The sequence below is a fragment of the Ptiloglossa arizonensis genome, chromosome 2, assembly GCF_051014685.1.
Source record: "Ptiloglossa arizonensis isolate GNS036 chromosome 2, iyPtiAriz1_principal, whole genome shotgun sequence".
Classification (NCBI taxonomy): domain Eukaryota; kingdom Metazoa; phylum Arthropoda; class Insecta; order Hymenoptera; family Colletidae; genus Ptiloglossa; species Ptiloglossa arizonensis.
The window spans coordinates 24,484,001-24,501,156 of NC_135049.1; the positions used below are offsets into that span (position 1 = coordinate 24,484,001).

The window sequence follows — 17,156 nt, forward strand, 5'->3', positions numbered from 1 at the left end:
AAAAATTTCATCAAAGAAAGAAATTTTAAACTTCAACGTGTTGTTTGATCATTCTTCTCTTAAAATATAAGATATTAGTGTATTGACGGTGATAAAATGAGATTTAGAAAATTTTAATAACTTTAAAAATATTCTTAGCTTTATGTATTCTAGTACCTTACTTAATTACTCCAAGTTTCGTTTACTTTCACAGCTTTGAAATTTTTCAATTTTTATCTACTTTAATGTAAAGCTATGAGAATGAATGGAATTGATTGTTAGAGTATTTTATGAGATTTATGGATATGATAAAGCGTAAAATATTTTCTGAAGTTGTTTATTTTAATTCTTACCACTAGAAGAGCCACAATCTTATCTGATTCTGAATCGATAACATTGAATGTGACACCGAAATGATAAGGAAGTTCTAAATTCGAAAGCTTCTCAGGTCGCAGGACAAAAGTTTCATTGAGTGTCCGGTGTATCCTTCGTCTCTGTGACATACATTATGGACGTATATATATTTCCACATCGTTTAGTATAACTTCTGCTTTCATGCCTTATCCCTTCTAGATTTCCTTGCTCCATAATTTTTACGTGGGTTTATTAACGATTTAGTTTGTTTTGTTTTTCTAACAATATTTCTAAAATTTGTGGGAGAACTATTATTCCGATTGTCGTTCGCGACTTGTTTTAATTCGGTCGGTAAGACGGAAGTTACTCGGTCGGATATCATCCTGCTTTCGATTTTTAAAATCCGCTCAAGATCTTTTAGATTCCGTGTTAATGGTTTACGACGAACATGATAACATTTTTTCGACCTTCTCGGTAACAATTTCTTTATTGGTTCCACATTATGCAGTTGATGTATAAAAGTTATCGAAGTCGCTTCAAAACTCTTCTGAGATGGAACATTAATATCGACAGTTGCAAAGTGATCAGATACATCTGCATTCTCGCCACTATCAGTTTCAAAATACTTTTTAGTAATCTTATCGCGTCTAAAATGTGATCGCTTGATTTCATATTCTTCGTTGCTGGTTGTTGAGGTATCGGTATTTTCGCCTCTTATTTTGCTCTCTCCTTTTCCGGTATCATATCTTATTCGACAAGGGCGACAGTCATACTTTAGTTTCTCTCCCCTCCGCTCTCTCGGTGGTGCGTCACCAGTCACGATATACGTCCGCTTATGTTGAACAGGATTTTTCGGTAATCTCCTCGCTGCATGAGTCGCGATTACTTCTCCCTGTCCTGCGTCATGGTGAAAACTTGTTCGAACAACGTTTCGAGAATTTCTCTTCACTTTTTCGTTAACTATCCTCACTGGAATTCTGGATCTTGTCACAGTATCAACATCGCGACTGGTCTTCTTCGGAATTTCATTAAAATTTTCATTCGTCGCATCGTTTTGTCGTTTAACGGTCGTTGTATGTCTCGTTTCCTCAAGGTCTCGCGTAGAAACGAATGTTTTATTTTCCACACGCGTGCAATAATGATTCTTGGAATCACGGACGGTGTTACTCTTTTGTTTTCGCATCGGGGAGCACTTTAAAACGTGATCTTGTCTGCGTTCGCGATTCTCTGTATTTTGTTCTATCTGCCGCCTATTAGAAGATTGTTTACGAGCGTGGAAACGTTCTCTCTGATCAATAGTATTCGTATAAATCGATGCGATCTTTAAATAAGGACAATTGCACTTGCAGCATACCAGCTCTAAATCCTTCTTGGAGTCAATCGTGTCTTTTTTTTCGATAGTTCGTTGATTTGATTCCTCAAAATAGTGCTTCGCTTTCTGAAAACAGGCGCACAGTTTAAGCTTCGTTTGTTTGTAAATCTCGCTGTGCATAACGATTTTCTGTTTTTGCACAGACTTTTTTGGATCGGGTACGCAAAAGTTTACGGTTTTCGCGGCGAAATCTAATCTCTGCGGGCTACTTTTGCGATAAATACTTTCACAATTCTGACACATTACGTACTCGGATACATTCTTTTCTCGAAACGAATTTGCACGATCAGGAGAATATGGAATATTTGGGACGATGCACCTTTGTAAATTGCAATTACAACAAATTATATTTAAGGGCTGTTGAGTTTCAACAGTTTGTAAGGACTCGTTTGCTTTCTGTACAGAGTCAACTTGAAAATTCTTTTTAATGGTTGGCCTTATATGGAAATCACTCTGATGGTTTTGCAAAAACTGTTTCTGATTGTGCATCAATGTATCCAAATTATCCTTTCTTTGAATCGAAGGCTTAGTGCTGACATGTTCTTTTATTTCTTGAACATTGTGTATAGTTTTTTTTGCCTCTTTCATCACAGTCTCGAAGTTGCCTTTAAGTTTTTCTACATGTTTTCTTGGATGCCTCAGCAATTTAAAATTTTCTCCGAGTCCTGATTGGTCAATAGCTTTTTGTCCGTTTTTTTTAACTTCCTTTAAAGTATTCTCGAACTTTTGAATCACTTCCTGTTTGACTAGCGGCAAGTGCGATTCGTTCTTCCTATCTTGAAACAGATCTTTCTTACCGTCAACATCGTCTTCGTTAAATTGATCGTGTTTGTTAATAGTGCGTTCTATTTCAGCTTCATCGTCCCCGTCGTAATTACTCGCAATTCGTGCAGAAGTTTTTTTATTGCAAGTGTTTCGTCGTCGCGTACACCCGACGAACTGTCTTGACTGAGGAGACCTACATTTCCATGGATCAGGAATTCCTTGTGCGAAGGGCAAACCCAATTCATTCCATAGGCGGTCAGTGGCGAAACATCTGACGTAACAAGGTATCAAATTTTGTTGCAGAACACGTGTCTCCGTTACACCACAATATCCTCTCGAGGCTAAGTATTCCCTCCAAGCGTCTGGAATTCCGTATTGTATGGAACTACAATTTTCTTGCGCGTAACAAGATGGAACCGCAAGAAACGGACGTGTTTGTAATAATTTTGGCGAAGAAAATGGTCCGCGTACTATTTCGTGAACATTTAGACCTCTATATTTTCGAAGTTTATTCGGGGATATCCACTCGTGCGTCCATCCGGTACAAATTTTAAACTCACTGGATTCCTTTGTTTGTATTCTTTTTTTACCCTCGTATCGGTTATGTTTGACAGGCCAGCCGTATCGGTTTTTCGAATATCTCGTCATTATGTAAAATAATGTGAGTAATGAATTTTTAGAGAAATCTTCTATGTAAATACATTCGTATATTTATGCAACGATTGTATTAGAATCTAGAGAGCGAAATATATCGATTGTCATAGAAAAAGTATATCGAAGTTCCTTACTGGTTTAAAGCGTTGTGCAATTCAAGTATTTTGTATAGTGGTTACAAAACGTTCATCAGCACAGGTTATGAAACGATAATGTTTTATACATTGTTTTTATATTGTAGTTACAATTATGTAATCGTATTTCCAAGATATTTTATCCCTTTCAGAGATTTTTATGTATATTCGAAACAGTATCTTGAACATGTTGAATTATTCACAGGATTAATGTTTTGTTTGAAACGTCATTTCTGGAATTTTATTTTAAATAGGCTAAAATCCATGTATATTATATATAATATTGTTTTTGCATAAAATCCATTGAAATGATCGAAAATGAAATTACTGTTGTTTTTAACAAATTTATTAATATTATTTGAATAAATATTATTTCGCAAATAATGTTTTATTTCTAATTTGTCTAGTAACATTATGCTTAACGTAAACAGATTTATCTCAATTACTATCATACAATTTTTAATTTTATAATAATTGAACAAGGAAGCAAAATTTTTACTTGTTTACACTTTAATTTTAATAAGTCTTTTTTGTAATAGTGATAAATGATTTCATTATTATTAAAATATTATCTTTTTTAAAAATATTTGATTCGTTTAAAAAGAAATTTGTATCGAAACTCTTTCTTAATGTTTGTCCCCAGGTGAATGCAGGGCTACCATTTACAGATATTACCAACATAGATATCTATGTACTTCAAGATAAAATCAATTGTGTCAGTGGAGTATTGTGCAAAGTGACGAAAGGTGTTTCTGCTGCTCAATGTCAATGCACACATAAGCACAATGTCTTTGCTACGTTCGTTACCTACTCTTAACAAAACCACAAAATTAATATCACACAGTGTTCCAGCTGTGTCTTATCATCCAAATGTAAGTACTTGTAATTTTAATTTGCGGTGTCATCTATAACCTGTCACGCGAATGTTTTACGTTACTTTTAGCAATCAATATCGTGTAGTTGCGCCTATTATTGGAATGTATAGATACAAACTTTGATCTTGATATTTGACATTTACACAGTTAAGTTGTTAAATGCAGACATGTCAAAAATACAATATGATAAATGTTTTATATTAATTGTGGAGGAATTTTAGGTTATGTTCTATATCAGTTAATAAAGTAATACGCATATTAACTTCTTTAAGGTTTATTAATATAACTATATATATATATATATATACATACAAAAGGATAATAAAAATAACCATCAATAAGCAAATGAAACATAAATTATAAGAAGGACTAATATATTTTTACTACTTATTATTACAACTTTATAGGTATTAGACCACTATGAAAATCCAAGAAATGTAGGCTCTTTGGACAAAAATGATATCCAAGTGGGTACCGGACTCGTAGGTGCACCAGCCTGTGGAGATGTAATGAAGCTTCAGATTAAAGTTGACAAAAATGGAAAAATTGTGGATGCTAAGTTTAAAACTTTTGGTTGTGGATCTGCTATTGCTTCAAGCTCGTTAGCCACAGAATGGGTCAAGGGAAAGACTGTAAGTAACATTATACATTGGTGAATTTTAGAAATAAAAGATAAATACTCAATTGTTTTATATTACAGGTTGATGAAGCATTGCAGTTAAAAAATACTGACATTGCTAAAGAATTGTGCTTACCACCTGTCAAGCTGCACTGTTCAAGTAAGTAACATTTATCACTAAATTTAATACTTTAATGAAAGTTACTGTATATGTACAAAAAAACTTTTAAACATTGTTAGTTGACAACAACTAATATTAACATTTTTTTATGTACTGCATTAAATTCTATAAATTCAATCAAATGTACAATATATATTTTAATCTAAATGTGATAATGAATTAATTGTGTAATTAAACGATTAAAATGAGCTACAAATTTAACTATTTTTTGTCTATTATAGTGCTTGCAGAAGATGCAATTAAGGCTGCTTTGTCAGATTATCGTATAAAGCAACAGGCAAAATCAAAAAATAATACTCCATCTTAAACTTAAATTTGATATATTCAAGATAGTAGTAAGACACCTAGAATTATGGAACATATTACTTGTGGTTACTGTAGTTATTGTAACCGCAACCCACAAATTCTAGAATTTTCACAAATTATGTACTGTGATCAGAATTAAAAAAACATTGTACCTCAATGTATATTTAAAGTTTCATGTAGAAATATATACTTATTTAATTAAATAATTGCTTAATGTAAAATATTCATTTATGTATTAGCACTATTATTCATCAAATCATTGATATACAACCAAAGTATATATTTTTAATGACATCATAAATCCTACTAAAAATGATCACATACCATGTTAAATTCTTTATTAGATTTCTTCATCAATTAACTTATGTTTTTTTAGAAATGTAGCATTATTCATCCTGTTGATTTTGCGGTTTAAGAATATAATTAAAATTTACTAGAATAAAATTTTTGTACTTAAAGAGATGTCTGTAATACATTTGTTGACATAAATCTACGTCGTAAATGAACTGTAGTGGCAATTTAAGTTGTTGACAAAACAATTTCATTTGTACATCTTATATTTATGCGAACCTATTATGCCACCAATGATGACGTACTATCGCAGTGATGGCGGAATTGGGGAAGGGGAGGCGATACTTGTTATCGATAAATATTTTTTCTTAAAATTTATCACAAAAATTCAATATTGTACAAAACAATAATGTTACGAAAATTAGGAAAAAAAAAAATTTTTTTTTAATAAATCAAACAGAAATAATCACTTTTTACCGTAAATAAACTCCGTGGTAGAATGATTCGTTGCATTCTCTTTCGACTTTTTTAATGTCCACGCAATAATAACGCTCATCCTACAGACTCTGTAATCCGTGCACAATAAAACGTATAATAGCACAAATTCATTGCAATTTCCTCATAGCCGCGATACTCGATCAAATATTTACTCGGTTTCCTGTATCTTTAACCATATAGTAGAATTACATTCTCGGAGAGCGGTTTCCAAGAATAAGACTTCGATTCAAGCGATTAAAATGGATGCGTTGCACGCGTGAGTTCGAAAGTGAGCCGGATCGGTGACTCGAGCATCCCCCTTGTAACTGTCATCATTACACCAATTGATGCTTAATAAGAACGAATATAAACTGAGTCATGTGCAGTTACTACTGTCAATTGCGCGTTTCAAGATAATTTGCAAAGGAGGAACAATTAGCTCGTTAATTCGTAATTTACATTGCCCATAAGTTTCCACGTTGCCTACAATATACCGTCGTTGATTGAAGCTACTTTTATCTATGCAAAATAAACACATAGATAAAGTATTTTGATTTCAGCTTTCTTTCTTCGTTAAATATTCATACTAACCAACACGATTAACCGTTAAGTAAAGTCTTTAGACGTATATCCTTTAACAGGATATTTTTGTATTTACGCATATTATAAAATGTACAATTATATAATCAGAAAAATATAGCATGTTTTCAAGCATTGGAAATACTTGAAACATGCTTATCGCAATTCTGTACATTCAATGAAGATATCTGTTACGTATACATACAACGAATATATCAATATATAATCACGTATATGTTCCATATAATGAAAGTGATAAAAAAAAGTGAAGTATGCTACTTCGAAAGAAATGGCACTCGATTTGGTAAAATTTTTTAAATACCGTGTGACGTTGCATATTCGAAAACTTTTCTTTTCGATGTTAAGCACTCGAATCAATAGTAGATAAGTAATGTCTATTTTGATATTATTCAAATTTACGTAATACCACGACTATAACAAACAAATGGGTAATAATATAATAACGTTTCTGAATCTAATAACACGGTAGTACTTTTAACATTTTAATTTTTGAAACATTAATTCGGTATTGTCCAGTTGGCATGTGTTGTACACGCGCCATTACAAATACATATTTCGTTCTAATTCCCTGAACAGTCATCGTCAAATGTATGTACGCACAATAGCTTCACTGCAAACATGATGCCAGTAATGCGCGATATGACTGAAACGATGGAATCTTGCCTCGCCACATACGTAACAAAGCAGTGTGATTGCATGGAAATTGTTTACATAGGCCTCTATTGATATTCATTTGCTTCGTAGTACATGTAAATCATTTTATAGTTGAAACAATTGAACTTTATTCATAATATGTAATATCTACATTTTTCATAGAAGTTCAGATCAATATAAAAATTAAATTTTACACCTGAATATACGTGTTGAATATTTGACTATAACTTATCTACCATAAGCACACGTAAACAGTCATCGTCCCACGAATTAGTTCATCGAAATCGCCCGAAAGGGATTGTGAGATAGTGATTTTTCAAGAGGTGAGTAAACCCACTGATGAGTTGTTTGGAATTTATCTTTTCGCGATAAGCTGAGACGCGAATCTCTCGTAACGATAAAGAGGCGTTTTTCACGATTGGTATTCAATATTGGGCACGAGGAAGGCTTATCGCGTTCAATGCTTGTTTTTCCTACCTCGATTTCTCTATTCCCAAACTGGGACGCATCGAGCGCGACAAATGTTAAATTCGTGTGGGGCGTTCCGGTGAGAGGACAAAATCCTACATTGGCCCCTGCTGTTCTCGTACCCGTCGTAAATTTTCCATTCCCTTGTCCCTCGGTTTATTCTCTTTTCCTCTATGCAGGCCTTGTGTATAGAAGATGATAAAGAAAGAGCTAGAAACGGGAAAGGAGAAGCATAAAGAGAGTATACCATTGAATAGGGTGGGAGACTTGTTGACTGGAGGGAAGAGTGAAACGGGAGGAAGGCAGTCATGGTGGGAGACAGGATGAAGTAGTAGCAAACGGCCCTGCGTGATGCACAGCTGATCGGTCGTTCCGTGACGGAGGAGCTGTTTTGGTGGCGCGTGTGCGTTGTGGGTGGTGATATCGCTGATTCTACACGGGATGACAGTGAACCGTGCTTGAAGATCTCGTATACATGCGATTGTTTACGTGCTCTATGCAATTTGAAAAAGTATCGGGAGCAGGAGATACGGGCGGAGGTGTTACCCCAGTTATTAAACTGCTCGCAACATCGGCGCATTGCGGATCGCTGTTGGTGGCGTCGGGTCAATTACATCGTGGATATTTTCCTTTATTTCGAAGGAAATCGTTAACGTGGCGAAGGTCTATGACCGGATCACGACGAGGTTCACCTTATCAGGGGAACAAAACAAGCTACAGCGTAGGCGTGACCAACATCAGATTGAAATTGATGAAGTCCGAAGCAATCGGAGAGGAGGACACGACTGCTGATCCTGCAGTTTGTGAACATTGATATTGGTGTACTCATAGGCCGCTATATATCTATTCTGTATTGTAATTCACTGTATATCTGCTGGCTGTCATTTTCTCTCAATCTTTTTTCTTTTTGTTTTTCCGTTTTCCGTTGCATTTATTCGTTTGTATGACTATAAGTTAATCGCGTGTTAGATTTTCTTTCTTTGTAGTATCAGCGATTGGTTTCGCTTTTCCTTTGTACAAAATTCATACGTAGATACATGTGTGTATGCGCGCGCGCGCGAGTGTGAACGTAAAAGAAAAGGTCGATGACAATGCAACGAGTCCAAGATCAAGACAATGGAATCAACATCAAATTCGGGGCAAGCAAAAACAAGGGAAATTACAAACTTGTGTCGCAACGTTCGGAAAACGAAAAGAAAAATAATTTCAATGGGACCAACAAGCAAGGTAAATCGTGTACATTATAGTTTATTTATATTTTTGAAACAATACATGCGATTTTTTTTGTAGACGTTAAGTTTCAGCAAAGAAAACAGAAGTAAAGATAGTAGCGTTTCACGTTATTAGTTTTTGCGTCGATGCCTAAAAATATGGTATACTTCAGCTGTGGATACTTAAAGTTTTCTGGATAAATTCTAATAATAGATGTATCAAAGTCATTGATTTTTTAACTTGTTACTATGTACTTTTTGGAGCTGAAGTTCTGTTCTGTTTTTATTTGTTGAAATGAACAAAATATTTTTTGTGAAAAGTTTATGATTTCTTACTAAAATATTGGTTTTGCATATCTCAAAATTAAAAAAAAAATTTAATATTTATCTTTGACTTTAATTGTACATAAATCATAAAAAATAATGTTGTATGTATAATGTAACATAATGTTTTTATAAAAATAACAAAATTTTTAAATGATAAAATAATTAACACGATCTTTTTAGTAAAAATTTTTCTAAAAGGTTTATCATTATTGTATTAGTAATTATTTTGTTATTCAGTTAAAAATGTAACAGCTGAAGAAGAATTAGTTCCACCAGATGGAGGATGGGGGTGGCTTGTACTTTTAGCATCCGTTATGGTCAATCTTCTTATCCCAGGAACAGTGAAATCTTTTGGTGTTCTGTTTGTTGAATTTCTTGAAGTATTTGATACATCACCTGCTACAGCTGCTTGGATACCAGCTTTATGTTATTTTCTGTATAGTTCACTCGGTAAGATTTATGTATTTTTTGTAACACTGTCTTTGTCAGAAGACTACAATTTCTCATTAAATGTCAAAAATGATGCATTAAAAACTAAATGTCTATTATTCTTTTTGTAGGCCCTCTTTCCAGTGTATTATCGGTTAAATACTCTTATCGAACAGTAACACTTCTGGGAGGAACATTTGCTGCTGTAGGAATGATGCTGAGTTATTTTGCAAATTCTGTGGCCTTTTTATGCGTTAGGTAATTATATTACTGTTAATAAAAAGATAAAGCTTGAATACATATATTGTTTTAAATATAAAGATACGTGGACGTAATCTTACAATTTGTTTTGTTTTTAGCTATGGTGTTCTAGTAGGAATTGGAGCAGGATTGGCTTTCCCTCCAACTGTGTACATTGTAACTTCTTACTTCGTGCGGTTACGTGGACTTGCAAATGGTCTTTGCATATCTGGTAGTGCATTAGGTTCAATATTTCTTCCACCCATTCTGGGAGTTCTTCTACGAGAATATGGATACAGGTATGTTTTTGTTACATTTATGAGTAAACAGGTATGACTATATTTTCCTGATAAATTAATTTATAACTTAAAAAAAAAAATAACAAATAGGAAACCATTATGAATTAGCAAAACTAAAAATTGAGCTTTTATATTTATCTCTGTAACGCGTTTATTTGACAATATTTCTTTAATTCGAATTGCTATAATAATATGACATCACATATTAATATTCTTTTGGACATGTTTTCATTTGAACGTATAATTAATTTTGTCAATTATCTAAATGAAATAGCAAAATTAAAATACGCTTTTGTACATTAATTTTAATTAACTTTGACAAAATTTAATGTATCTGTGATTTGTGGCCTTAATTGTCCAATTTTATGTACTTTGTAACATTAAGAGTGTGTTACAAAAATACAAGACATTTGTGTATTTTTTACGTGCATCTTCTCGTTCACGTGAAGATCTGTAAATAAAGTGTTATTGTCGTAATATTTTGTGAAGATTATTTTGGTGAGTATTTATACATCATTATTACAATTTATTAAATAAATGTGAAGATGATTGATATGCATGTACAGAGTTCCTTTCACGGGATGTTCAGATAAACCACGCGTGCATTTGTGTACACAACACTATTGTATATCTCTGTAAATTTACAGCTTCTATAGCTGTTTTACAGCTTTTCTATCAAACGTGTTGTCGCTAAAGATAACGAACATTAACTGTTCGACGTTTGTACGGTAATGTATACAGACGTGTAAAGAAACATCATCGATCGTAGAAGAACTGCTAGGCCCGCGATGAATTACTCACTTTGCTGTTATAACCGAGCAATTTATATACTAACCCGATGTCTGCAACTGAAATGGTACTTGAGGTCATAAATAATGAGCCGCTCCCGACGTGTTTAGGTAAGAAACATATTCCGTTACATGCGTTTGTTTTTTGTTCCATGTGTTTATTCGTATTAGTCAAAATGTACAATTCGCTTTCTTAACCGCCGCCAATTACATTTTGAGTAATATGTTTAACGCTATTTTAAATTAGACCCAACCGCAATGTGACCGCAATAAAAATGGACGCAAGTACGCCTGGGCCATGATTATAAAGGGCTTCCCAATTATGCCGTGATGACTTACCTTCATCATGATAAAGACGACTTCCTTGGCCGGGTGGTTCATTTAGAGACTTTGGACGCGATCCTTGCAATCATGAAATCGCGATTCGCTTCATCAAATATGTAGTGTAAATACAATACGACCTTTAGTTTAAATCATTTGCGTGCAGATAAGGATTAAGGAATTGAAGTACTCCTAATTAGAGTAAAAGTGTACATTTTTATTCGAAATACAAACATGTACATAGAAGATAACACATTCTTTTTGTCTTTTTAAATCGATTCGCTTTTGTACTCGTTGAAACAGGAACAGAAGAAAAAAAAACCCCCCCGAATAGTCAGCCAGCGAGGCAAGTAATCGTGTATATGCAGGTCTTTTGTTGTGTGCATACGTAATAATCACGTTCGCAAGAACCGCGGAAACATACGATTTGACGTTGAAAGTACTTGCACATTTACGTGCACGCATTATGCATCAGATGCGTGATGTTCACGTGTTTGATGTTAATGTGTTTCGATGTAAGAAGGGAAAAAAAAATACCAAGGCATAACGATAACTTTAAAATATTTACTTCATTTTATTTATTCGACGCTGCGATAATTGGAGGTGGATACGTTTGCTTCTAATCGAAAGAGAAACGATATGTATCTTTTCAGCGAAAATGCGTTGTTTTTCAGTATTTCTCTTCTTTTCTCTTTTTTAAATTGCAAACATAGTTCTTGTTTCCTTATTTGTATAACGAAACGTGAAACTTGTCGTGAATCCTTATCGCTAAACAACAAGTATGAGTGTATTATAGTTGATACTTCAATGTAAGTCAGTCAAAATTCCACTTCGTGTTGTCATCATTTATTTTCCAGTTTTCTTTCCAGCAACAAGGCACACTGTGTTGTGCCGAATGACTTTTCGACGAGAGAATTTATGGTCGTTAAGTAACGAATATCTCGCGTATCGAATAATTCTAACCACCGCAAATCGTGGAACGCGTTACGCGTGACAAATTGAACGTAAATCATTTTATTTATATACATACAGTTCACTTGAATACCACACGATAGATACGTAAGCCTGAAATCTCTGTACCGTCTAAGCGTTCCTTTTATTTTTCTTTTGTTGCAGAGAAATGTGTTCCATGGAAGAAGACAGGGACAAAATGCGTTTTCGAAGAAGATGAACTTCTCATACCGCAAAGAATATTGTACGCGATCTGAAACACGCTAAAAATATAACTACCATCCTGATCTATTTTAAAACGCAAAAGGATGCGCGTGTCGTGTTCGATACTTCTTTTTAAACTTCGAGTATCAGCGGGAACTCTGCGAAAGTGTTACACGTTTGACGAAATTTCGAACACTTTTGCATCACGCTAATTTCTCGAATTGATATGTTCCACATGAATGCATCTGAGTCACAAGTCTCCACCAGCCTCTTGTTCGTGCCTGATGTATACAAACAGTTTCAGATTGACGCACAGAATTGGGTGTGTCGCAGTCTGTTTGCGCTCTAGTTGAAGAACGATTATGGCGCACAGACTACGAAACACCTGCACAGTACATTGTAAATTGTTTAAGTCAGTTATTTAAAAGTACTAGTAGAATCAGTCTCGTATATTTTTAAATATATAAGACTTGTGATATTCTATCTGTGATAGTTTAAAAAATATGGAATTCAGTATTAATCAAAGTATTATAATCTTTAAAGCAATTGTCAACGACAATGTCTCGTATGTTATATGGATTAATTACCACAGAGTGTATTACCGGAACTGTATCTAAGGAGTACCTGTAAATCCATGGTATTGACTTTTACATTTTCTTATAATTGCTAAAGTATAAGAAATATAATTTTATAATATGTTCTGATTATGTAATTAAGACGTTTGCAAGGAATATAAAGAATAAAGCGTTTCTGTAAACGCTTGTATTTATTATCTTCTGAATTATTTTCGTTTTATTACATCATAGTCATTACATTAACATCCTTATAAGATGATCATCAAATATTTGATAATATTTCCTATTCCATTCCATGTTTATATAATTATCAAATGAATGTGTTTGTATTCTTAATTGTTCATTAACAGTGTAACTTTGATGTAACATTCATAATCTAAGAATTTGGTACATTGGTAATTGTCCGAAGTATGTCTAGCAAAATTAATGCACCATATACGTCCATTCGTTGTATTTCTGTAATTGATTTTCAAGCTGCGCCGTTCACTAATGTTCGTTTCAATTCTTTTTTTTTTCCAACAGCCATGGAATTTCCTGATGACGATTTGTAAGCTATATCATTTCTAATAATGGACAGAACGATATGCTAAAGTTTATTTTACTTTTTTACAGAGGTGCAGTATTAATAATGGGTGCTGTCACTTTGAATGTATGGGCGAGTGCCCTATTATACGAACCGGTGGAAAAACACATGGTGCCTGCTTCACCGTCGAATAAGTCGGATGACCATGACTTGGAAGCCGCATCGATAATCGTAACTAGTCCCGAAGACGAGAAGAAATTAAATAATATGATTTCTTCCTCGAACTCGAATGAGAAGGCTGCGCCAATAGTACCAAAGAGTGCGTCTAGCGTCGCATTAGAATATTATAAAAATACACCGGTACAAGGAAGGACAAGAAAAATAAGTATGCCCACGGGGCGAGAAATAACGGGCCAAATGCACAGCACGCCGGCCTTGCATGCTGTTCCTGAACGTGGCGGCGATTTTGGCAAATTATCAAGACGCAAGTCACCCTTCCAGTCGCCAAGCACGTCGTCGTTCAATTACATTAGCACACCGTATCACGGAAGCACTCTTTCCGCTTTACATCCAGAGAGAGCATCCACGCTGACCTTGAACGCTATATCGAACACGTTCACGAGAAAGACTGCCGATGAAACGAACAAGCACGAAGAAAAATCGGAGAACAAGTTCTTCGATTTCAGTTTACTCAAGGATCCCATATATCTCGTTATTTTGATCTCGAACTCGACGAACGCTGTTAGTTACACGAATTTCGTTATACTACTTCCGGCTTACGCAAATTCGTTGAAGTTTGATAAAAACAGGTCTTCCCTTCTCCTCTCGATTGTCTCGATTTTAGATTTAATAGGACGCATCGGGGGTTCCGCTCTCTCCGATGTCTCGATAATGCCAAAGCACTGGTATTTTGTTGGAGGGTTGCTCGTTTCTGGAATCTCGTTAGCTGTTTTACCAATAGCCACAGACTATATTATGCTATCAGTTTACTGCGGTATTTTTGGTTTGGCATCCGGTATTTACGTCGGTATTACTGCGGTTATCATGGCCGACATGTTGGGAACGGAAAAGCTAACTTCTTCTTACGGTATTTCGTTATTCGTCAACGGAATCATACAACTGATTGGCCCACCTATCTGTGGTCTCGTATATGAACAAATTGGAAGTTATGGTCCGATCTTTAGCATCCTGGGAATCATTTTAGTTGTAGGTGCATCTCTATGGGGTTTCGTGCCGTTCATTAGAAAAAAACAAGACGCTTTGGAAAAAGCTTGTCCAGTTGAAAAAGTATAGTGCTTTCGTTTCCCGGAATTGAGTATTTCATGGATGAGAAGAGCTTAATTGTATGATTATTGTAGAAGTTAATATAGCGTGTCTCGGTATATAATTATAAAATACTGTGATGTTAGAATGAATGTTATATATATACTACTGGCACTGTGATGACGTTATACGATCCACACGCACATTTTCAGGTGGATTGCTGGGAAACAATTTTCAAAAGATATATTTTTAAGAAACGCGAAAGTTTCTCTTTTCTCCAAAATTGGAAGTATCTTGCCTTACAAGTGTGAAAAAAATTACTCTTTGGAAGTAAGTTCTCGTTGATACTAAAAAAAAAAAACACATAGGAATAACTAAGTACTTAGATCAAAGTGCACTAGTTGCTGGTGCTATTGTAACTAAAAAAAGAATGCAATAATATAATTTAGTGCACATCAAATTTTCTTAGTATATATATAATTGTAAAGAAAAAGTCAAATACTTGTTTTTACACTTCTCTTGAAAAAAGGATAAGCATGTATATAATTCCTACTATTATTAACATTTGAACATTGAAAATAGGATCAGTCAATTTCATTATCGATTCGATTTATTTACAATTCACCGAAAAATATGCCTTAAAAATAGGATATAAGCACTTTGTAATTAATAAATTACATTTATAATACTATACAATATGTAAAATAAATAATAAGACGAAGTATGCATATCTACTTTGTAGTATCCTATAAAAAATGGGCATACTTATATTCCTAAAATTAATAGACAAATTCATAGTTTGTACCTGTCTTATCGAAGGGGCTAAATAGTAGCAATTATCAGTTATTAATATTACTAAGTCTGTAATGAAATGAAAATTAATAACTTGTTTGCTCTATGTTTTTATATATTTCTTATATGTGTGCAAAATTGGCAAAATGGAAATCTATTTTCATGCTACCAGAAGACATCAACTATATAACTTATTTTTCTTTTGACGAATCATCAGAAGGAGGGAGATTTTTTCGAAATTTGGGAAATTGTTCCCATGGAGCAGATAATTCAAATCTACGAAACTCTTGTGTCAGTTCTAGTGGTTCGCACACCACTCTTTTCTTCTCATCATCATAGCGTACCTAACATAGAAAAATATTGTTTATGTTGCTTATTATTCATTAAACATATCTGTGAAAGTATGTCGAATTATATTATTAAATTACCTCAATATAACCAGAAAGAGGAAAATCTTTCCTCAATGGATGTCCCTCAAAACCATAATCCGTAAGAATTCTACGAAGATCTGAATGATTAAGGAAAAATATGCCAAACATATCCCATACCTCACGTTCATACCAGTTAGCAGCATCAAATATATGTTCTGCTGAATCTATAGGTGTTAATTCATCGGTGTACGACTTTACTCTAATACGTGAGTTAAATCTTAATGACAAAAGGTTGTAGACAAGCTAAAAGTCACAATATGAAAAAAATATTTATTATTAAAAATATTTATAAATAATTAATTATAGTTTATTTAACAGTTTTACCTCAAATCTATACAGACGACTAGGAACATCCACTGCAGTAATATCTGCCAAGTTAAGAAATTGAGCATTGTGATGATTTTTTAAGAATGATAACGTTGGAATAATTCCACTTGGAGCAATTAACACTTCAAGTTCATCGCCAGCAGATATCTGAACTTTTTGCACATACTTTGGTAGACATTCAGAAACATATCGACCAAAGTCCTTTAACTTTTCCAGATCCACCTTAGAAGGTTTACGTATAGTTGCTATTAGAAAATTAATATATTTTTTATATACATTTTTTAATGTCATGTTTATAAATTGTAAAAACATGAAAGATATATGTTTATCTTAAAAGTTAGGTTTAAAAAAAATAGGTTAAGGGAAATGTCAGTAAAAATTATTTTAACACATACATGATAATCTTAAGTAATGATTAAATATATAATAAATAATAATATTACATACGTAGTGTCTCTGTCTTTTCGGGAGCTGTAGTATTTGTAGTATTCGTTCTTATTAAAGGAAGAAGATTTGGATAACCTATCAATTGAGTTAATAATTTATTACATAATACGAGAAAAAGAAATCAAAGAATTACCAAATAAATTTACTTACATTTTGGTGTTTTGATGGGAAAATTTCGTGAGATCTTCAAACAATTCCTCAACAAAGTCGACATTTTTACAGCAAAAATTTCAAAGCACAGAGTAGATACACCTACACGAACGTATGCGAGATTCGTTTACCACGCACCCTAGGTGAAA

At 33.8% G+C, this 17,156-nt stretch overlaps 4 protein-coding genes across 4 annotated transcripts; 2 read left to right on the forward strand and 2 right to left on the reverse strand.

Moving 5' to 3' along the window:
• Positions 1–110: 110 nt before the first annotated feature.
• On the reverse strand, positions 111–3,118 carry LOC143154870 (uncharacterized). Its single transcript, XM_076326891.1, has one exon. The coding sequence runs from the start codon at positions 3,116–3,118 to the stop codon at positions 533–535; it is 2,586 nt and encodes an 861-aa protein (XP_076183006.1). The 3' UTR covers positions 111–532.
• An 845-nt stretch (positions 3,119–3,963) lies between these two features.
• On the forward strand, positions 3,964–5,445 carry Iscu (Iron-sulfur cluster assembly enzyme). Its single transcript, XM_076304814.1, has 4 exons — positions 3,964–4,130; positions 4,541–4,765; positions 4,834–4,912; positions 5,155–5,445. The coding sequence occupies exons 1-4, from the start codon at positions 4,044–4,046 to the stop codon at positions 5,238–5,240; spliced, it is 477 nt and encodes a 158-aa protein (XP_076160929.1). The 5' UTR covers positions 3,964–4,043; the 3' UTR covers positions 5,241–5,445.
• A 139-nt stretch (positions 5,446–5,584) lies between these two features.
• On the forward strand, positions 5,585–16,709 carry Hrm (solute carrier family 16 member hermes). The gene is made up of 6 exons (XM_076304812.1): positions 5,585–7,584; positions 7,909–8,956; positions 9,505–9,717; positions 9,828–9,954; positions 10,056–10,235; positions 13,687–16,709. Exons 2-6 carry the CDS (start codon positions 8,815–8,817, stop codon positions 14,888–14,890), a joined length of 1,866 nt encoding a protein of 621 aa, XP_076160927.1. The 5' UTR covers positions 5,585–7,584; positions 7,909–8,814; the 3' UTR covers positions 14,891–16,709.
• Nd-30 (NADH:ubiquinone oxidoreductase core subunit S3) lies at positions 15,477–17,133 on the reverse strand. The gene is made up of 5 exons (XM_076304813.1): positions 17,008–17,133; positions 16,858–16,932; positions 16,408–16,655; positions 16,081–16,326; positions 15,477–15,996 (listed from the first exon to the last, which is right to left on the reverse strand). The coding sequence occupies exons 1-5, from the start codon at positions 17,069–17,071 to the stop codon at positions 15,844–15,846; spliced, it is 786 nt and encodes a 261-aa protein (XP_076160928.1). The 5' UTR covers positions 17,072–17,133; the 3' UTR covers positions 15,477–15,843.
• Between the last annotated feature and the right edge of the window lie 23 nt (positions 17,134–17,156).